This window comes from Cebus imitator, unplaced genomic scaffold (genome assembly GCF_001604975.1).
Source record: "Cebus imitator isolate Cc_AM_T3 unplaced genomic scaffold, Cebus_imitator-1.0 Scaffold227, whole genome shotgun sequence".
NCBI classification, from domain to species: Eukaryota; Metazoa; Chordata; class Mammalia; order Primates; family Cebidae; genus Cebus; species Cebus imitator.
The window spans coordinates 477,314-499,933 of NW_016107542.1; the positions used below are offsets into that span (position 1 = coordinate 477,314).

The 22,620-nt window shown below is 43.3% G+C and overlaps 1 protein-coding gene across 5 annotated transcripts in view; it reads left to right on the forward strand.

The window, feature by feature from the left end:
* The first annotated feature begins 4,239 nt into the window (after positions 1 to 4,239).
* The window catches only part of SMARCA2 (SWI/SNF related, matrix associated, actin dependent regulator of chromatin, subfamily a, member 2), a 180,284-nt gene continuing 161,903 nt past the window's right edge, over positions 4,240 to 22,620 (forward strand). The window contains exons 1-3 of one of the 5 annotated variants that reach the window (XM_017496952.2): positions 4,240 to 4,297; positions 17,880 to 18,140; positions 21,688 to 21,817. In XM_017496952.2, coding sequence (XP_017352441.1) covers positions 17,916 to 18,140; positions 21,688 to 21,817 — 355 coding nt within the window. In that variant the 5' untranslated portion in view covers positions 4,240 to 4,297; positions 17,880 to 17,915. Of the gene's footprint in view, positions 4,298 to 4,817; positions 5,032 to 5,808; positions 6,092 to 6,252; positions 6,385 to 6,454; positions 6,680 to 17,879; positions 18,141 to 21,687; positions 21,818 to 22,620 lie in introns of those variants that run through there. The other 4 variants (XM_037727292.1, XM_017496954.2, XM_017496955.2 and 1 more) reach the window with 4 other exon arrangements.

Consider the following 22,620-nt stretch of genomic DNA (forward strand, 5'->3'; position numbering starts at 1 on the left):
GCTAGGTATGCATTCATGTTACTCCAACACTAATTTAAAAACAAACAAAACTTCCTGTCAGTGCTCTTTCTTTTCTTTTTTCTTTTTCTTTTTGTCTCACACTGTCACCTGGGCTGGAGTGCAATGGGGCTCTCAATTCGCTGCAACCTCCACCTTTTGGGTTCAAATGATTCTCCTGCCTCAGCCTCCCAGAGTAGCTGGGATTATAGGCGCCCGCCACCACGCCCAGCTTATTTTTGTATTTTTAGTAGAGACAGAGTTTTACCATGTTGGCCAGGCTGGTCTCAAATTCTTGGCCTCATGATCCGCCCACTTCAGCTTCTCAAAGTGCTGGAATTACAGGCCTGAACCACAGCCCATGGCCCTTGTCAGTGCTCTTTCTATGACTAGAAGAGCTGTAGCTTCTCCTTATCTTCCCACCTCCCCCTCCCCAAAACAAAACAAAACAAAACAAAACAAAACAAAAACCAAAAACATTTTCCAAGCTTTTCAACTTGGCAGATAAAGATTCAGAACACTTACTGATGATGTTCATTAACATGATAATTACTAATAGTGAAGACCTGCTAAATTTTCTATGTCAGATAATTTTATTATCTATCTCTCATCCTTTCCTTCAACACAGTTCTTCTTCTTCTTCTTTTTTTTTTTTACAACACAATGTGCTAGGTTATCAGGCTAATTGCTGAGGTTTCAAAGATGAAACACCCTCCAGGCAGGAACCATCTAGAGGACACCACCAAACAAAAAACTGCATCAAAGTGATAAGTGCTATAGTGGAGGCATACACTGGTTGCTATGGGAGCAGAGGAGGACAAGCAGCTTCCTCTGCCTGGGGAGAAAAGGGAAGACCACTGGAAGGATTCTGGGTCATAGCAGAGTCTTGAGGATGTGGGTTGAGGCCTGCACTTCAGTCAGAGGGAAGAATGTCCAGTGTGGTCACTTAGGAACCAAAGGGTAGGCGGGTTTTCTCTGACCCCAGGCATTTTGGCTGGTGGTGGGGTGGGGAGTCAAGAAGGCTTGTAGGGACCTGTCTATGTACAGCCCAGTCTAAGATAATAGGCAAATAAGTTTGAAATTTATTGTAAAATGGATTGGGAATAGACAAAGGATTTTAAGCTGAAGAGTGATATCATCATAAAGAGAATTTGAGTGGTATTTTGGAGGAATGGTGGTATTCTGTTGGGACTAGAAGCTTCCTAACTTTGTACATGGAATTTTTCTTTACGAGGGTGCTGTATCTAGATATTAAGCTTTAAACCCAATATCTATACAGAATGCCAACCAAAGCAGACTTACATAACTAGTGAATGTGGCCATACAGACATGAAAAAGTGATTTCTATCTTTTGATACCAAACTAGAAAGGGAAAAGCAAGTTCAGAGAACACATTATGACTCATCAAAGTCCGAAAAAGAAAAGCTTCGTGTGAATGTGGCACCCTGTGCAGCCTCCTGGAGTCCTTTTGCCCTCCAACCGCATTTGCTTTTGTATGCTTTTCTGCAAAACAAAACAACAACCAAAAACACCCATCATTTTCCTCCTTAACTTCAATTGTTAAATTTCATTTTAGCTCAGACATGAAACTCATGCTGTATGTTCTACAATCTTCTTTTTGTACCAAATGAATGATGCTGCCTTTTCATTTCTCCTGAGTTTAGGCCTTATTTTATAAAATTCCTAACTGCTGGGGTACAAACTACAAGCAAGACAAATCTTTAGAAGAAAGACTTTAAGAGTGATGGGGAAAGGTGGGGCTTTCTTAGACCAATGTGATGGGAGAGGGAGATGCAATATCTATATATAATCTCTGTTCCCAATGGTATATTTTATTTTCAGTTCCCATAGCTGTGTGTATATAATACGTGGATACCAACCCCTCCAAGTACGACATCAAAATTTTATATGAGCTGAAGAATATACACACACAACAAAGGGAACATTTCTTTACTTTCCCTCTGACAAAATGCCAGAAGGAATGGGCAGTTTCTTTCTTCAGTGACTTACTAGTCAATTGGGTTTTGTTTTTGTTTTTTTGAGGATTTGCCTGGTAAGTGGAGGTAGAACCTTAAGGGGATAAAAGGCATTTATTCGCAGGGGAATAAATGTGAAGTCATCAATTTCTGAAAATTGGCATGTGAGGTTGGCATACCAGGGAAAGACATCAGACCCTAAAAGATTGATACCTAATACTCTCAATGTAATAAGCATTGCCATTAGGTTAAAGCTCTTTATTAGAGACAGGTTATCCGGCTATATTATTAGTTGCAACTTCTTAGGCAGTTAAAAGTATTTATGTTACACTTTTACTACACTACTAATCTTGTTTTAAAATCTTTCACTATATATGTCCCAGTTAATAGTTATACTGGCATATCCTCAGGCAGAAAAGCAAGTTCTCACAATGGATCCTTCAGGGCATACTATGTTCTGTTTCTCTTAGCTGTGTTATCTTTTGTTGTCTTGAGGTTCACTTCAAGACAGACAGAAAATGATGACGCTAAAGTTAACAAGCAAGTAACATGACTTTAGAAAGCTATAAGGTGGATGGTCACCAACACTCCTAGCCATCATGAAAATGATGCCCTGGTGGGCTCTGCTTCAGCCAGCAGTGGACCAGCGGCATAAACAATTCTTGCTTCTTAATGACTGCATGCAGTATCTGGTGTTCTTTCCATTACTTCCTGTCTTCAACTTATCCAGCCTGAAGTTTTAAGCATCCTAGAACTGTATTTCAGACCCAGTTGCTCAAATGGAGCCAATTTTGCAACAGTAAAATGGTCTTAAAATAAGATTTTACTCTGGGGGAAAAATCCTCAACCAGATAGTCACAGTGCACTTTGAATGACTAATTTTAGCCATTACATTACGAAATAAGGGATAAATCATACTTTTCATAACACTACTGCATAGGAACAGTTTTAATTTTAAGAGTCAAGCACCTACATTAATCTGAGTCTAAAATAATAGGCCCCTGATTTAAAATCTCCTAACATTCTTTCACACTTCATAAAACTAAAAATAAAATTGTCTCACCAAACACTGACCTATTGGTCCGGCCAAAGTACTGTATTTCAAGGAAAATTGGAGCAAAGAGGTCTCAAAACCGCGACTTGCCAGCAGATTACAATTTGTAGCCTTAATTGGTCTTAAACTCGGGGTTAGAGGGAAGAGACCACGGTCTGTAGAGAATAAGAGATTTATTCCCCTTCTTAAATTAAAACCAGATTCCATGCTTCAGCCACCCCCTAACCCGCCAGCCCCGCTGTCACGGGATTGTTTTCCCATATTTCTGTACACATTTTAGCTTAGATGGCAGGTGAGGGAAGGTTACAGTGCTGTGTCTAGTCCACGAAGTAAACAGAGAGGTTAGGGCGGGTTTACTTATTTATAAGGCGTTCAGCCTCTCAGCCGTTTCTCCCTCGTTGGCATTTGGAAGCTTGCAGTCCCTTCAGAGAAGAGACAGATTTAGCAGGAATGTTCTTTGTGCCCGCCTCCCTTTTATACGGGGGATAGGGGGCAGATTTATCGTGACAGCCTTGGGGAAGGGGGAGAAAAAGTTTCAGCCGGCACGACAATGCCCGTTTTTTCCACAGTCAACACTGTGCCACAAACAGCTTTGGTGCCACTCGGAGCCCTCCCCCCAGTCCCCTCCCTTTCTCTCTGCAGGCTCGCACTGGCAGGCGGAGGCACAGTTAAATTCCAGCACCTTCTCCACATACCCCCAAACTACTACGCGCTATTACTACGGCTGCCCTCCCTTTTTGCTTCGCCTCCTCCCCTTCCCCAGCCTCCCCGGAGGAGCCCCGCAGCGCCCGAGGAAGAGGACTGCCAGGAAGGGACAGCGGGCGCCCAACTCCAGCAGGGTTTGGGGCTTTCTGCATCCTACGCAGTTTCCCTGCTCCAGGCACAAACACGGCCCGAGAGCCGGCGCCTTGCAGACACACACGGATCCACGCATACAGTAGAGCTGTCTCGATCCACATTCTTGCACACCGCCCCCTCTTCCCCCCGCGCTCCCGGAGTCGCTGAGCTGGGCGAGTGACAGGCGCGTCCCGCCAACCCGCGCCCGGGCGGGCAGGGAGGAGCGGCGCGCGGGGCCAACTGCGGCGCGTCTTCCGGCGCCCGCGGAGGAGGCGAGGGTGGGACGCGGGGCGGAGCCCGAGTTTAGGAAGAGGAGGGGACGGCTGTCATCAATGAAGTCATATTCATAATCTAGTCCTCTCTCCCTCCGTTTCTGTACTCTGGGTGACTCAGAGAGGGAAGAGATTGAGCCAGCACACTCCTCGCGAGCAAGGTAAATATAACTTACAACTCTTTTCTCCTCTTTCCCCTCCCTTCGGCCGCCCCGCTGCAGCCGCCGCGCAAACCCCTCCGGCTCCGCGCCGCCTTCGCCCGGGATTATTCATTATTACCCTAATTATTATTTATTGTGCATGCACGGAGACCAAAACAAACAGGCGGGCCAACCGCCACAACAAAAAAAGCCCGCCTCCTCCCCGCGGGCCTCAGGTGGAATGCTCTAACAGCTCCCAGGCGGCGGTGGAAGAAACGAGAAAGTTTCAACCGAACCTTGCTGTTCTAATAATAACAGTAATAATTACTACTTCAAGGGGCAAAGGAGGAAAAAAATCCCAAAACACCACAGCCTTGATCCTGAGTAGGTAGTCAGAGATGCGCTGCCAACTCAAGGTTGCAACACACACATTCGGCCAGGTGGCAATCCCCCCATCCCCTTAAAAGCGAGGCGGGGTGGGGGGTGGCGAGCAGGAGAGGGGAAGGCTGGGGGACCGGGGAGGAGGATGGAAACGCTACTGTTCATCCCGAGCGACCCTCCCCGGAAGAGTTGGAAGGGGAACGGGAAAGGAGGGCGAGGAGCCCAGGCTGGCGGCAGGGCGCCAACGAACGCTGCTGCCACCCGCTTCCCAGGGACTTGTTTAAAGGGCTCCGGCTGCGGAGACGTGAGCGGATCACAGCGGGAGAAGCCTGAGCTGACGCGCAGAGGAGGCGGCGGCCACTGCCGCGGGGCCGGTGCGTGCCTGATCTGAGGTGTCACCTCCACTTTCTGCGTTTCCTCCGGCGGGGATGGGGACCCTGATTGGTAGGCAGGCCTTTAGGCAAAGGGGCTGCCAGGGGCGCTGCGCCCTGGGCGCTGCGGACGTCCCTGCCCCTGGTAACTGGCGGCAGCGCAGGCTCGGGTGCTGAAGTTCGAGATGTCCGGCCCGGGCCGCACTGCTGGAGGGGAGGAGGAGGCCCCCAAGGAGGTCGGAGATGCCTGCCGGGCTCCGTGACCCTGCCCTCCCTCTCCCTGTGTCTGGGTTCTTTTGCCTCGCGTCTTCCCCTGGCTAGGGGCGCGGGAGCTGCGGGCGTGGGGCGCCTGCGAACGTCCGGGTGCTAGGGGCGCGCTGGGACCCGGGAGAGCTACGGCGGCTGTGGGCCAAGGGAGGCCATGATCCGGATAATCTTCTCTGCCTGACTGTCACAAACAGGACCCGCGCACCACCGGGCAGCGGCGGTGGCGTTCGCCCGGGAAGGGGAAGGGCTGCGGTGGGGAGGGAATAGGGGGTGGCGAGGGCGGGAGGCGGGGAGACCTGGTAAGAGCCTCCTCCCAGCGATGACACGCACTCCTGCCTTCTCGCTCCCTGCTTAGGAGTTTGCTTTATTCCCATCCCAACCTGGTTTACCCCTTCCTTTGCTTTCCCCCTCCACCCGGCCGTCTTCCCTCCTCCCGTTTGCGTTGCAAAACATGGCCATGCCATCTGCAAAGGTGTCGCGATGCACTTCCCTAAATAACCGGTCCGGCGCGCCAGCCCCTCGGCGCCCTTCGGCCGCAGGGCGCACACTGAGCACAGTGCCCCGGGTGCACCGCACCAGGCCTCGCAGCCTGGGGGCAGTTACAGCGCGCTGGGCGGGGCCCGGCAGTGCGGGCTCCGGGGGACACCCGCGCCTTGGCCGGGGCACTTGGGCCGGTTTCCGGTACACGCGGGGAAATCGCCTTCTGCCAATGTCTGATCGCTCGCCTCTGCCTCCGCCTCCGCCGCCTGGATTGCATTATTATTTTTATCTGGGTTGCCGTTTGCTGCGGATGGTGGTGAGCGCGGGGCTGGCTGGGCTGCTTGTGGGGTGGGGTGGAGGGAAGTTGGACGTGGATCAGGCAGGAAAAAAAAAAAAAGTTTGGCAGGGCGGCTAAGTAGGGTGGAGGGGTGGGAGGGGGCGGCGAGCTCCCGCGGCTCGAGTCTCCGCGCCCTCCCGGCCCGCGCGAGTGTGTCTGCGCGTGAGTGTGAGTGTGTGTTGTGCGCGCCGGGGCCAGTGCGTCTGGAGCAGCGGCTCGGGTAGCCGTTCCTGCCCGCACCCTCCCCTGGAGCCCGGGGAGGACAAGGCGAGGTTTGGTGGCGAGGGCTGGTGGGGGTGGCGTGTGCGTGTGGCTGTGAGTGTGTGTGTGCGCGCTCGAGCGGCGGAGAATCAGGAAGTCACAGCAGCGAAGCGCACACAGCACACAGACATGTTTGATCGCCGTGACATGACGCGCGCGAGAGAGGAAGCGGCGGCGGCGGGGGCCGGGCCGCGGGCTGTGGCGCGGGCCTAGGGCTGCGGCGCGGAGACCGGTTCCCGGCCGCTGGCCGCGCCGCCACCCCAAGCGCCGCGAACCCCGCGCCCCTTTTTGTTCCGCGTCCTCCAGGTAAGGAGCCTGCGCCGCCCTGCCGCCCGCTGTGTGCGGAGCTTTCCAGTTCTTTCCCTGCCAGCCCCCTCCGGTCTCCCGGCTCGCCTTTCCTGCAAAGTCAGGCAGGCGGGGGAAGTGGGCTCCTTGTCCTCCGATCGATTGCGTGGAAAACTTTCCAGCGGGAGGCACCGTGAGGGGGAGAAGGCCTTGCTGGCTGCTGTTGCTTGTCAGTTCTTTCTCCTCCGGGTCCGGAGAGTGAGTCGCTGCACCCTGGGGCTGTTGCACATTCAAACTTCGGGCCTAAACGTACCTCCAACTCTCGCAGGATTTACTCCAGTAATAAAATAAATATTCGAAGTCGTCCACTCGCTTTTGCCAGGCGTTTGGATTTTTTAAGGGAATGGGGAAGGCTTGGGAGTCGAGGGAGTGGGGGTGTTTGCAGAATCCGTTCCTTATTCAATGTCTGCACCGGGTGTTATGTAATTTTAGTAGCACATGGGTGCAAAGCCTAGACTGGGCTTCTCCCCTCCTTTGTTTATATAACTTTTGGGTGAGTTTTGCAAGGTTGTCTCTTTTTTTTTTTTTCCCTCCTCCCTGACCTGATGGAGGTTGGTGCTTTGGAGAAAGCAAAGGGACCCGGGCTAGTAATTTTTTGGAGAGATGTCATCATTGTTTCTTTTCTGGTCATTATGTAGGCATGTACAAGGAAGACATTAAGGATACAGTTTGTTTGCTGCATTGAATGTGTGTGTGTGTGAGTGTTTTAACATTTCTGCGTTACGGAATAGCAGAACTGTTAAATTTGTAATAGCAGAGTTAAATTTCAAACTTCCATTTCAAAAGACTTAAAATTTACACCTGGTTGCGTGCGTTGCTTATCTGAACAGAATGCTTGCATAAATAATGAGATCATTGCTTGGCTGTTGAGTAGCAGAAAATTTCTATCCAAACACCAAAGACTCCGAAACCACTGAGAACGCTAATAATAATTTAAAAAGCCATACCCAATGCTATGTATGTGTATACTTACATATTCGCATTCAAATATTTTCAGTGATATTTTCCATCTGCTACCTGGGGGGCCACTACTGGAAGCTTGTTGGCCAGCACTGGACTTTTATGCTTCCAGGCTACCTCTAGCACACTGGTGAAGTGTTAAGAGGCGTGGCAGGTTTGAATCCTGGTGGCTGCATTGTTATGCAAAATGAGACACACTTTTTCTTTTAGGAATCTAATTGCTCTTTTATTCTCCTGGACTTACTTTTTTTTCCTCAGATGCTTCCTTACAGTGCAAATGTTTGCTATTGTAAAGAGGGGATTTAGAGACACCTGTTAGGTCCAAAAGATACTTATTTCGGTAGGAGGGGAAAAATAAAAAATAAAAAACAGCCCAGTAGATCAGAGGTCCTTCTACCTTTGGGGCATCAGAGAGATGTCATTTTGGTAAAGAACATTTAAAATGAATGAGGAATGTGGGGTATCAGAAACCTTGAAGAGGGTGGGAGGAGGGAGGGCTTCCTTCAATCCGGCCTTTCTCTTATGACTTATATCAGTTACAGCCCAGCATCAGAACTAACTGCACTGTGGTGTTTCACAGAAAATATTCACCACAAGAGCATGTTCAAAGCAGCCTTAGATCTTTTCTTTTGTTCGTTTGTAAAGTGGTTTTTGAGCGTTTCTCGTCAAGTTTCTTGAAAAGTGCTTTGACAAACACCTGAGGCTTAGAATTGACCAAAAAAAAAAAAAAAAAAAATAAGTGCCTCTGTTAATGCTTGAATTCTGTTTAAAGTATTCCTGACCATGGTATGACTAGAAAGTAACACTTTTGCAGATAAGTCTTTAAAAATTTTTGCTTTAAGTTTAAGATAAATCATTATACAGGCCAGTATAAAATCGTATCTCATCCTTTTCTAAAAGGTAATTGTGACACTTTTTATATTACTGTAATATTTTGACGTTTATTATGTATTGGAGCAAGAGGATAAAAAGACTTATAAAAGTGGTGCTGTTCTCCAGTGTTTTCCTGTGTGTGTTTTTTTTTTTTCCTCTTTAGAAGTCTTCCTTTGTAAACAAGGCCTTTGTCAAATTCTCCTAGGTCAGCAGCTTTTTGATACTCTAGAGAAATAATAAATCACTATTTATGACATCTTGACATGCAGCCATGAGGAGAATTGAATTATCACAAATGTAATACTAAGGACTATTTCCCAGCATTTGCAAGTGGAGGGAGTGTTGGTAGGTCCTGATTTAACCACTTTAAGATTTGATTCTCACTGTTGCTGGTCAAGATGATTTTAAGGGACGATAGGGACAAATTGGTTGTTTAGCATGAGTTACCTTAGAAAACTATACGTGAATTACATTTCTCTTCTCTTATATTTCTTGTGAACAGTTGAGAGTATTTCCCTAGTAAGAAAGCCACATTTGGGGGCTATTTCTAATTTCTCCTTTTTAATGTAAAAGAATTATCTTCTAAATTGTTTTTTCCCTTAAATGTTGTGTTTTGGCGATGTTTTTGGCCAATAGAGGATGTGAATTTTCTGTCATTTTTGGAAGAGTTCTTATTAGGGAACTCTAATCTTTAGCCGATTGTTAAAGTCATGGGTGATTCCCTAAGTAGTTGTGAATAGAAAATACACATGGTGGTAATTTATTTGTTAGCTTATTTAGGAAGGCCTGGAGTGATTTTTTTTTATATATAGAAAGTTGTGACTTTATACTTTCTAGGGGGTATGGGAGTCTAAAACTATGTTCTGCCAGAGTCATTATAAAAGAGCGTATTTATTTGCCTAAGATATTTATTATCAAGTTAAATGGAATCTTGCAACCTGGGTTTGCAAAACTGCAGTTTTCTTACTGTTTGTTATGACTTTATTACCCATGTTAGTATAGCATTTTTCCTAGAAAGAGGCTAGGAGTAATAAAACTTGTAAAGATATCAAAGATGCTTGAATAATTATACCTCAGTAAAACATACAATAGAGCCAATGAAATTCGGGAACAAAATAGCTAGTCTTTTGAATGTTTGATATAAACACCTCCTTAATATATACATTTGGAATAATGCTTTAGATATGGAATACACGACTTTGCCCTGAAATGCTGACATAATGGCCTTCTGGACTTCTGGGTTTTTAATACATTATTATATAATTGAAGCCTAGTATGAATTAGGATATTTTATTACATAGCTAAGACTTCTAGGATATTTGAACAATTATAGTCTGGCTATGTACCTGTAAGATTTGAAACATTTAAAAAGTCACAATATTCTACAATATTTTTACGTGGATTAGTATCAATTGAAGCATCAATCTTATGCCAATATGTCATCTACATCTATGCAAGCACTAATGTTTTAGAAACTTTTCAGAAACTGGCCTAATTTAAATATGGGCTGGCCCTTTTGTAAGTTGATGAATGGGACCCACTGAAGTTGAAATAATATTTAAAGTTTGAAAACCATTAAATATAATTGAAACTCCCTCCTTTACAAAAAGAAAAACAACTAAATTCAGAATTTGGGAGTCAAAATTACTTAAAAATGGTAAAAATCTCTAATCAAAAAGGGATGTCACATGTTGGCTTACAGGTTATCCAAGGGAAATTCTATATCAGTTTGCACTTAAAATGTATTTTTGTGGTTCAGGATAATTATATATATTTCTTTACCTACTTGATGTGATATATTTCAGATTTTACCATTCTACTGGGAGATGAGTTATCACACACGGAAATTGCATGTCCAGAAGGAAAGCCCTGTCCCATCTTCCCCCTTGCTTTGTTGAACTGGACATGTAATAAATAGCTTTGCACATATTCAGTTATTTTGTGGCTTGCTGTTGTGCTGTACTAAAAGCAACAGTCCAAAATTAAGCAAAGTCCAAAATTCTGTAAAAAATAGATGATTTGTAATTGAGAATTTATGTGTTTTAAAGAATGTACCTGAACGTTTAATAGTATATTTATAATAGCATATTTAATACAAATAATGAATGTTAAACTGCATGGGTCATGTGATACGGAGAGAGAGATCAGCTCAGCCTGAGCTTTCTTGAGTACATGAGATAGATAAGGTCTTTGAGGTGGGATAAGATGGCTGTAGGAAGAGGGCAGAGGTGGGGGTGGTGGCCTCTGAGCATCCCAGATCAGAAGAAAGCCAGCAGATCACAGAGACCCGGCCTGAAGGAACGTGGAAAGACCAATGTACCTGTTTTGACCTGATTGCCTGGAGCAAGAAGTTCCAGTTGAGGAGAATTTCAGAAGATATAGTCAGAGATTGTGGAAAGACTTGACTTGCAGGCTACAGCATGAATGTTTTATCCAATCTGTATTGGAGGCTTGTCTCAGAAGTTTTGAGCAAGGGAATACATGAACAAAGCAGTATTTTAGGTTAATCTGGCAAATTGTGGATTCAAGTCCAGAGTGGGAATTGAAGGCTTTAGAAGGATCCTGGCACGAATTCGAGCATATGACAGCTCACAGGGTGTCTTCATGTCTCATATTTTATTTGATTCGTATTAAAATTGCAGTTGTAGGCCCCTACTATTATGCCTCTTTTATAGGTAGGGAGCTTGAAACTCGGAGAGGTTAAGTGAACTCATTTGTTGATTTTTTTAAAAAGTCATTTAACATCATTAATGGCTATTATCCATTTTAACTGCAATGAACTTGGAATTCATTGTTGAATTTTTGTTGCTGCTATGAAAGTAAGGGCCAGTTGACATTAATGAGTGCCTATGATATGACTTTAGTTCATTCCTTCTATGATGGTTGAGTTTTACTGCTAAGTAAAAAGGTGCCATTTCAACCACAGGCTTTTAAAATATGTATTTCAGACTCTTCTTTTTATATGTTTAATGTATAAATAAACTTATCTTGGCAGACAGAAAAGGAAGTGGCTATTGCTGATTCTTATCAACATCCAAAATGAGTTGCAAAAGGGCCTAGCCTAGGAGAGACAGGTGTACGTGTAAATATACATGACACACTACCTTTCAGGGTGCCATGATTTGAAACTGGCTTTTTTTGGTTCAGTTCGTTAGCTTTTGTTTTGACCAATTGCCCAGAAGCTTGGATTCCACTGAATTTAAAAAGTGATGGTCATCTGTGATTACCTTTATAACTAACTACCAATGGACATGAGTCCTAGAGTACAGGATGCTTTGCTAAAGGGTTCCTAACGCTTTGGGTTTTCTCGTGAATTCCCTTTTAAAACAGTTTTTCCTTTGTGGGATCATTGTCAGTCCTCATGGAAGAGGCCATGAAATTGTATCACAGGTAGACTCTTTTGAGATGGCAACTCATGGTATCTGTAGGGGTGGTAATGTTAAGAGCCAGGATCCTATTAAGGCAGTGTCTGGGGTTCATGGGGGACTAATTAGCTGCTGCCGAGTTTGTTGTTATCTTCTCTTGTGCACAAAGCTGCCTCACAGCCCTTGCCAGGTCTGACTCTGGGCAAGGACGGTTCCCAAGGCAGTTTATTTAGAGTGAGGGCAGCAGCTCACACACATCCTAATTTGTTTCCCTCATTGAAAGATGGAGAGGTGCTCACTTCAGCAGCACATATACTAAAATTGGAAAGATGGAGAGTTCACAGAAGCCCAAGGAAGAAAGCAAAGTTTTAATTCAACAACTTTTAAAAAACATATTTGACTTTGAAACGAATGGCAAAGTGTCATGAATAATCACAAGAATGCTGAAGAAATGTTTTCAGTAATTTTCTAGGGTCTTGATGGAGCAACTTATAATGTTAACTTTAAAACCGAGTGCGATTTTTATCTGTGGTACAAATCACATTGTGCATTGTTTAAAGTTGCACAGCTCAGAGCAAGAAGCAGCATGGGCCTTGGTAATGTTTCACTGCTCATCCCGACAACCTTGGCCTCTAAAAAAGATACTTTGGGTAGATTTATTTCCTTTATCTGCATTGCTGTTCTCCTTACCCCTGCACTGCTTCCCCATTAAGAATAACAGTAGTTGAGGCCCAGTTATAAAGATGTTGCTACTTCTTGTGGGTGAATTATCAATTCATTTTTAGAGAAAGCCACATGGAAAACAAGAGGCAGCCCTTCAGGTCAGGTGAGATGTTCTGAGTCAGCAAACAGACATAAAAAGAACTCTTACCTTAACTGTCTCCTAAGCCTTGCAGTTCTCCCATAACTGCCAGAATACTTTAGTAAGACTGGGATATTCTTAGAGATGTGGACTGGACCTAACTTTTATTTCTGATATTCCACCTTTAACCTGGACCTCAAAGTTTTTCTGTAAAGAGAGTGGTGAAAAAAGATATGCTGGAGATCCAAGATTTCCTTGTGTTTTCTTAAGAAGTTTGGTGAAGAGCAATTTAAGAGATATTGTCAAGGTCGGTGTGCTTCCCGAAACTGTGACTAGAAAACAAAAATTTCTAGGAAACTTTTTTTTTTTTTTTAACTTAAGGGCCTCGCTGAAATGCTACCTTTTCCATTACACCTTCCCTAATTCCTTTCTCTCCTTTATCCTCTCAGCTAAAAGTAATGTTTCCCTCTCTATGACTGTGTTGGATAGTTTAGCTGTACCCCTCCATGTCCTGCAGGATTTCATTATTTTTCTCTTGTTGCTACTTAGACACAAGTCTTATTTCCCTATCAGACTTTCAGAGTTCCAGGGTAAGCCCTCTATTCATTTTTGTACCCCCTGCATGCCTTGTACCTGGTAGATACTCGGTATAGGCGGGAATAAGTAAGTAAAACATCATACAAGTTTATGGCATTGTCTTCATCTCATATTCCAGGGCTTCCCTTTACTTGTCTAGCCTGTTGTAAGTTAATATATGATCACAGCCAAGCCTAGTCTTTGCAATATATCCCTCCCATTGTTTCTGATTTTTTTTCTTTGTCTTTTACTTTCTACCCCTGCACATTGGTGAAAACTCTATCCTGGTGGATGGCTTGCTTGATTCGTATAACAGCTCAGTGTTGGGTTGGGAGTCAAGGGAGAAAAGGTTCTGCCTGAGGTTTCTCTCCTGTTGCGGATGTTGCTTTGGGCAAGCCGTGTTTTCCCTTTCTGTCTTACTGCCCGTATCTTTTCAATGGGGGTGTGGCAAAATGTCTTTTCAGTTCAAGTCACTAGAATTATTAGGAAGCACATGTAGGTGTGTTCAAATATTACTCCATATGTGGGGGGTGGTCTTTGGTGTTTCTGTTGATTACAATCAGACTGTAAGACATGAGTTTTGTCATGGTTGGAGAAGTGACCCTTAAAATTCCATGAAGTTGAACTCCTTTTAATATGCAGATGGCTGGGCTGAGCCTTTCAGCTAAGGCAGAGGATGGAGACTTGGGCTGAGGGAGGATGACTGTGGTGTTTGGAGGTCTGGGAAGCTCTTCTGGGGCCTCTTCTTTTTAAAAACACACACTCTCTAGTTGTGAAGGTAGGAATGTGGGAAGTAAGAATGAAATAAAGACAGAGTATACCGCTGAGAAGTTCTTGCCTAAGAACCTCGTGATTTGGCCCTCAGGGGGTCCTGATCTGGGGGAGGATAGGGGACCAGCAGTGCATGTGTATGGGGAGGTTGCTGTGTCCCCCTCTCCCCAGATACTTATTTGTCATTATGTTGTTAGACACATACACATAATAGTGGAGCAGGCAGTTCTTTTCTGTGACAACGTGAAACTCCCTCCTTTCCCCAACACAAAATGAAAGTAGATTTTGAGTGTTACTATGTGAGCAGACCTACCACCGCCCTGTGAAGTCCATCTGAGCCCTCTCCTCCAGCCCGCCGCACTGTGTTTACTGCTATCATCACCACCCTATCTCTGTTGTCTAGTTAGGGCTTTGGAGAAGAAAGGGGCAGAGAGCACAGGGGATACCGGCAGGGCTGGTGAAGGAGAAGCAGATTTGGCCAGTACTGTACTTTAAACCTTAACCATACTAACTTAGTAATGATGTGCTACTTGAGACTACTTGAGACTAGCACCTTTTTGTAATTTATTTCCCCAGGTTTCTTCATACTATGGGAAAGTTTAACTATATATTTGAACTGTAAAATGAAGTTGCCACCTGAAATGAAGAGGAAGAACAAGAGGCCAGGATTGTAGGACGCGTCTTTAAGAGTCCTCCCTTGGGCATACTTGGGTGATGGTAGCCACAGCAGATCCTAGGGCAGCCCTGATTTTGCCTTGGAAGTCCGTCAGTGGACTTTCCAACACACAAGTTTGGATGAAGCGTTCAAGGTGCTCTGGAGGCAGCAGACATCAAGTCATGGATGGACAGCTGAAAGGGACCTTTGAGATACTCCTATCCTGAGCCTAGAGAAGTCAAGACCCCAGAGAAAAGGCACTTTTCCCAGGGCCCCAGAGTTGGTGGTGACCCTGAGACCAGAACCTGGCTCTCTAAGCTCCCAGTGGGACATCAGTGAATATCACATCAAGTTCCGTGAAGAGTCCAGATCTCTGCCATTCATTAGTTATAGGGCACAGGGCACATTTCTTCATTTGTTGAACTGTACTGTTAGTCTGAGCCACACACATTCATTGAATTCCAGGCATCCGAGGGTTCTCTTCTTATTAAATAGTTTCCTATATAACATGTTCCTATATTAACATTCCAATTATATGCCCGTAATTTTCCATTTCCCTTCTAACATGTTTCTGCCTCTAAGACGTTTTTAATAGTTTCCTTTAACAAAATAATGAAGAGCATTTTTATGGGACCATATATGAGTAATTACAACATTCTGACATTCCCAGGTGGAGGTGATAATACATGTGGAAAGTAGCGTTATAGGCTAATATATATTAGAATTTCATATTTAATACATGTCAGTTATATTAAAAGTAGGAATATCAGCCTCACTAACTTCAGTATTTGTATCTTCATTGTTCAAACTCGTGGTATTTAATACCTATTGAAGCTGATATCAATGTAAACCATAACAGGAAGTAAGCAATTTCCGTTTATTCACTAAAAAATAAAAGGGTGTGTTAGTGTGCTGATATACATGAAAGAGCATTATAACTTGTAGTACCCCTGAGTTGACGTCAGGTTCCTAAATTTAAAATGCTGACTGAACCTGCATGAGGTGGGGGAAAGCAAAAAAAAAAAAAAGTTACTTCCGTCTGCTTTATTCATCACAAAGAATAAATAATAACATTGGGCTCTGCAGTGAATTCAAGGCTGTGATTCACTGTTGAGGCTCCCCTGTTGTTTCAAAGCCACTTGTACTGGGTTCCCTGAGTCCTGTCTTGCTCCCCTGCTTATGATTACTCTGAAGTAGCCTTTGACCGCTTCCTGTTTTAGCTCTAATTTGTTTGTCAAAATGGCCTAAATTCTTGCCTACACTTTAAAGATTTCTTTATGGAAACACACTTCAAACACTCACTCTGTGGTTTTTATTTATAAAATTAACTGGAGCCGGCCACAGTGGCTAACACCCGTAATCCCAGCAGTTTGGGAGGCCAAGGTGGGAGGATCACTTGAGGCTAGAAGTTAAAGACCAGCCTGGGCAACATAGTGAGACTCTGTCTTTACAAAATATAAAACAATTAGCTTGGCATGGTGGCGCTGCCTGTAGTCCTAGCTACTTGGGAGGCTGGTGGGGGAGGATCACTTGAGCTCAGGAGTTTGAGGTTGCGGTGAGCCATGATCTCTCTACTGTCTTCCAGCCTAGGTAATAGAGAGAGACTGTCTCTAAAAATATAAACAATTAAAATAAGGTTAAAACTTAAAAAATTGATTTTATTAATAGTTGGCCCTTGAAATTTCCTCTACAGTTGATTCATCAGATAGTTTTTGAGCTATGAGTACATGCCGGTTGATGTGCTGGGAGCGTGCAAGGGAAATTTAGCATGCCCTGCCTTTGTGGCCCTCATACTCTAGAGATTCAGGGAGAGTGATGGGTCGCCAGGAATGGAAAGAATGTGTTTTTTATACTGGCCCTCCACCCCGTCATTCCACTGTGGGTAACGAGCCCTGCGATGGCGATAAGGCTACCACAGTCTCATTCCATCTCTGCCACTAAACAATGGGTAAGCAAGTCACTTAGGGTATCTCGTTCTGTATTTTGTGAGGTTGACAGCAAAAAGTTCCTGCATGTACAGGTGTGTGCCTCCAAGGTAACAACATAATATAGAACAATTGCTGTTGCTAGTGGTATTCAGCGATCTGGCTGGGATCATTGATCTCTATCAGAATCTGAAAAACAGCTTATTTACTCATTCTGGCCCATATCCAAGATGCAGTTGTACCCACACTATGAGGCAGTTCCAGTGGGGATGCCAAGAAGCCTTAGAGTGTGGGTGGTGGAATATTGTTCTGCTGAAATTGTAGAACCAGAATTTCCACACCACGTCTGTGGTGAGCTCTGATCCAGTAGTCATGGATGACTTCTCTCAAGGATTCTTGACTAGAGCCAAGTCTGGGACAAATCCCTGGTTTTAACTGTCTGAGGGGTCTCTGCTTCAATTAATTAGCTGGCAGGAGGATCACATTTTAAACTCTGTCCCTCCTGATCACTTCTGGTATAGTGTAGTTTGTGGGGGAAATAATGCTAAATAAGGGTGGCTGTTTGTTGTGCTGGGAATACAGCTGTGTTTTCCACACGTGTCTTTGCATTGAAATCTCAAAAGAAGAAACATTAAATGACATAACTAATAACTACATATATGAGTATTTGAACCCATATTTGTTTGATTCCTATAGCTTTTGCTTTTTTCACGATTGGGGCTCCTCTTCCATTCCCAAATTAGAAGATTGTATTTTTCCCTGTTTAACTACCTTGAAGTTCTGAATGCCCACTCACTTATGAAAATGAGTTTTGGTTGGATACTTTTTAAAGGGTTCTGTATTTTAATGGCTTTGGGGGGGTTAATGACTTGTAAGGTGTCCAAACCCGTAAGTAATGGAGAGCATCTGTTGACTGCAGTAATAAATTTCAAACTTGTTTAGAATTCTGCTTATGTGTTAAATTTGAGTTTCTCCAGTGAGTCTTTTTGTATCTTAGATGATTTATATCTTTCTGGGGAATCATTTAGAGTATGTGTTTTTTTAAACAAGTGGTCTTCATAAAGACTAGGGCAGACGGATATATATCACACTCACTCAAACATCTGGACCAGGCAGGGCAGTTCTGTTTGATGTTTGTTACAGAAATGGCACCATCAAATGCTAACAACTGTTTTATTCTGATCTTAACATCATGTTTAAAACATGCCTCTCTTTTTTCTGCTTTTCAACTTAGCGTTACTCTACTGACTGGCAGAGACAGGAGAAGTAGATGTCCACGCCCACAGACCCTGGTGCGATGCCCCACCCAGGGCCGTCGCCGGGGCCGGGGCCTTCCCCTGGGCCAATTCTTGGACCTAGTCCAGGACCAGGACCATCCCCAGGTTCCGTCCACAGCATGATGGGGCCAAGTCCTGGACCTCCAAGTGTCTCCCATCCTATGCCCACGATGGGGTCCACAGACTTCCCACAGGAAGGCATGCATCAAATGCATAAGGTGAGAGTTTGTTCTCCCATTCAAATTCGTCTTCTGTTAAGTGGATAGCTGATACTCCTAATAACCCCATCCCCCTTTCTACTGTTGTTAACAAGAAAAATCAAGCAAGATCTTTGTCTTGTCGCATATAGTATTAAAAACGCATATGTGGGGTACTTTTATTGCTACAGATGTACCAGTCATTGAAGGTCAGATGTTAGCTTTTGAAAATACTAAAATAGACTATGCAGTTCTGACAAGTAAATCCTGTGATTTGTGGGTTGAAGGTATTTTCTTCTTGGTGAATTAGTATGTTAGTCTATAAGTCTTATTTTTTCCTATCCGTGTTAAGTAACTTACTCACTAATGGATATACTGAAATTATTCTTTCCTAAAAAGGTTGACATTTATTAACAAAAATTAGATCCCAAAGAGTAAAAGGAAAAAGTCCTTCTCTAAAGGATTTTTTGAAAAGGGCTTTATTGAAATTGAATAGTTTCTAGGGAATCCTTAAAACGCACCTTGCTGTCTCTCTGTGAAGCAGTTTTATTCTGGTTTTGGAAGAAGGTTCTGATTTTTGCAGAGCTCACGTCCAGCTGTTTGTTTCTGGACTAAGGTTATAATTATCCTTTATTTATGAGGCTTGGATTGTTGCTGTGGGCATGATCATATCTGTACAATTTGGCATTATGCCTTCACAGAAGACGCAAAGAAGAGAGAACAGCCTTTTGAGAAAGTAAACAGGATCCTGTGTGACAGTTTGCTTTGAAAGTAAGCAATAGCCAAGAAAAAATGTATGAGGGCGTTACATACTACCTGAAGGTTTTGCCTAATGAGACACATAGAGGTTTTACACTTCTTGGGATGATATCACAGGTGGATAAGTGGCAGGGCTGCTTCTTGATATTAAGTAGGTATTCATTAGGATTCTCCAGAGAAACAGAACCAATAGGAGATAGAGATATATGTAAAAAGAGGCTTACTATGAGGAATTGGCTCACACAGTTATGGAAGCTGAGAGTTCCATTATCTGTAGTCACCAAGCTGGAGACCCAGCAGAGCCTGTGGTATAGTTCCAGTCTGAGTCCACAGGCCTAAGAACCGGGAGGACTGATGATGTGAGTTCTAGTGTGAGTCCAAAGAGCTAGAAGAGTCAATGGAGTAAGTCCCAGTCTGAGGGTAAGAGAAGAGCCAGCTCAAGCAGTCAGACAGAGAGAAAGCTTCTCCTTTCCTCTGGCTTTTTGTTTTTTTGTTTTTTTTTTCCCATTCAGGACCTCCATGGATTTTGTATGAGGCCCACTGACATTGCTGGAGGCAATCTGGTTTCTTCAGTCTAGCAATTCAAATGATAAACTCATCCAGGAATACCCAGACAGACATACCCAGAAAGAATATTTAATAATTATCTGGGCACCTGAGGCCCGGTCAGGCTGACACATAAAAATGAACCATATAGTAGATAAGCTGTGGAAGATCCTGGCTTAAAACAAAAAGATTGCTACAGAAAACAGCAAGTCTTTCCTCTAGTTACCTAGAACTTTAGGTCAGTTTTAGGGGAGGGCATCAGAGCCCAAAAGGAAAGATCTTTTTGTTAAAAATTTTGTAATTTGATGATTTTTTTTTTCTTTTTGTGTTTTTATTGTTTTTGATGATTTTCAAATCAAGAAAGTAATATATGATTATTTTGAAAAGGAAAACAATACAGAGATAAACAGGTAATCCTACCTTCACCCCAAGTAACAGCTTGTTGTTCATGTTTTTTGTGTCTTTTCTCTATGTTCATTAAAAACACTGTATAAGCACAGATATGTACATACTGGTGTGATTTTTTTTTTGTTACTTTTCTTTTACTATTATAGAATCATAGTGTCTCTGTTAATTACTCCAAAACTTTCTTTTTTCATTTAACAATGTATTATGGGTATCTGTATAATATTCCCTAGTTTTCTCTCTCCTTTTTAAACAAATGAATTTGTTAGCTTGTCAGAGATGTAGAGAAATAAAGCTGCTTGTTTTCCATGTCATATTTTTCAGGGGACTTATTGAACATATTGACATATCCAATTCCTTAAATTGTTTTGTGCTTAGATTACCTTAATTTGGGACCTATATTCTAGATCTGATCAATGACTTGTAAACCTTCATCTAAGTGGTTCACATAATTTCCGAATAATTTGAAGATGTCTCACCTTCAAAATGAAAGATAAAATGTGAAGGAAATACTTAGCTAAAGTTTATTATTGTTTAACCACTTAAAAATTCAATGTGTGAGTGTTGGGTCAGTGTTATGTTTTTCTCCTGGATTGTGTTTATTAATTGTTTTCTTTTCTGATCCCTTCATTTTATATCCTAGCATTTTCATCACACTTTTTCATATTCTCTACCCTCTTAAATACCCCCTCTTTTTGTTTTGCTTTGCTCGCGTTTTTTGAGTTTTGCATTTTTTTTTGCCACCCTGCTTCTCCTTAGCCCCAGCCCCTCCGATAGTTTCCTGCGTGAGGACATGGTGAGGGTTTAGAGCTCACACCTGCTGACCAGATGCCTTCACTTTTTTCCACTCTTTTTATAGGCAGCTTTATTTCTTGTCTTGTTTTTCCTTCTCCCTCTGAGGCTTCAGCTTTTTGCTTTTCAACATTACTGGAAATAAATAAACAAGTGGCCTAAATACATCTGCTGCGTTGCGTTGATTTCCTCTCTATTATTACTATTTAACAGACTCAGTGACACTCTTTATACCAGATTCTTCCCATTTTTCTACCGAACATCCTCTTTATGACACATTTTTCCTCTTTTCAAGTGCATACGTTTGACTCTGCAGAAATTAACTTTCTTTTCTCCAAAACTGCAAACACTCATACTTTCTTGCTTGAAGTCATTTGGTTTCTATAAACTCCTGGAAATATTTCTTTCAGGCTGTTTTGAAAATTGCTATTACAGTTTGGGGAGGAATAGACTTTTCCTTTTTCAAACACATACTCCATTGCCCAGCTCTGGATTGGATTAATGTCGATTCAATAGCTATTTATTGCATGTCTGTCACGTATTAGGCCTCAAGTTTTGGGTCTGGCCTCTGTATTATTTATTTCCAAACTGTGCCTTTAACCTTTTCCATTCCTCCTCCCTCTGTAGTATAACTTTATCCATTGCACACTCTTTCCCTTTCAGTATTCACCCCCTGTTTACAGCTCTGTCCCGTCTGTTTCTCTCTTCCCAACTGCCATGGAACCCTGCGGTTTCAACTTTTCAACTTTCCATAGTTCCTTCCCTTCCAATGAAGAAAAATTACCAAAAACTGGATCATCACAGATATGTCATACAGCCTTCCTTCAAACTTACAGACTAACTTCAACATATAACAGGTTTCAAGATTACTTACAAGGGTATGGAAAAATAGCCTGTATTTGTCTACCTTGTGACCAGGATTTCATTTTCATTGCCCTTTTTGATATTACCAAAAAAAAAAAAAAACAAGAACAAAAACCAAAAACCCTCCAATGTTTAAAGACTGAACGTTTGACTTACAGATAGTTTGCTGAGGTGTCTAACTGATGCCCTTTAAATGTTTCAGCCCATCGATGGTATGCATGACAAGGGGATTGTAGAAGACATCCATTGTGGATCCATGAAGGGCACGGGTATGCGACCACCTCACCCGGGCATGGGCCCTCCCCAGAGTCCAATGGATCCACATAGTCAAGGTTTGTGCCAGCTACACACCTGATACTGGTTCCCTAGCATAGTCTTTCAGTCTTTCCTATTGGATATTTTAATTGTGACTTTCAAAGACTGTGTCTAAGGAAGATTGAATCCAGCAGGTTTCTTTTCCTTAAAGAAATCTACCTCTGTCCTCACCAATACAACCTGATGATTTATATGGGGAATTTTATTTCCAAAGTGCTAGTAATTTTTCTAGCCACCATGTGTCCAAGCACTCTGCAAAGTGCTCTACGTACTTTATCCAGAAACTTTATTGTGGTCTTTTAAGGTAAATTATGTTATCCCAGTTTTATAGATGGAGAAGATAAAGCTGGAGAATTTACTTTGTTTTGCTAAGTTTATATGCCCAATCAGTGACAGGGCCAGGAAGAGAATCTAGGCCTGCTTCCCAGCAACAGCCTAGATGTGAAGGTAAGGTGAACCACCTGTGTCCCTTGAGTTGCATGCTTATCCATTGTCTATAAGGCAGCTTTATCTGGCAGTGGAATTACGTGTTATTTCTGGTGGGTGGCTAGGCCTGCCATAGCAAATTACCACAAACAGAAATGTATTCTCTTATAATTCTGGAGGCAAAGTCCAAAATCAAAGCGTCAGCAGGGCCGTGCTCTCTCTGAAGGTTTTTAGAGAAGAATTCTTCCTTGCTTCTTCTCGTTTCTGGTGGTTGCCAGCAATCCTTGGCATTCCTGGGCTTGCAGATGCATTGCTGCAATCTCTGCCTTAGTGTCCACAGGATATTTTTCCTGTGTGTCTGTCTGTGTCCAGATTTTCTTCTTTTTATGGGGAC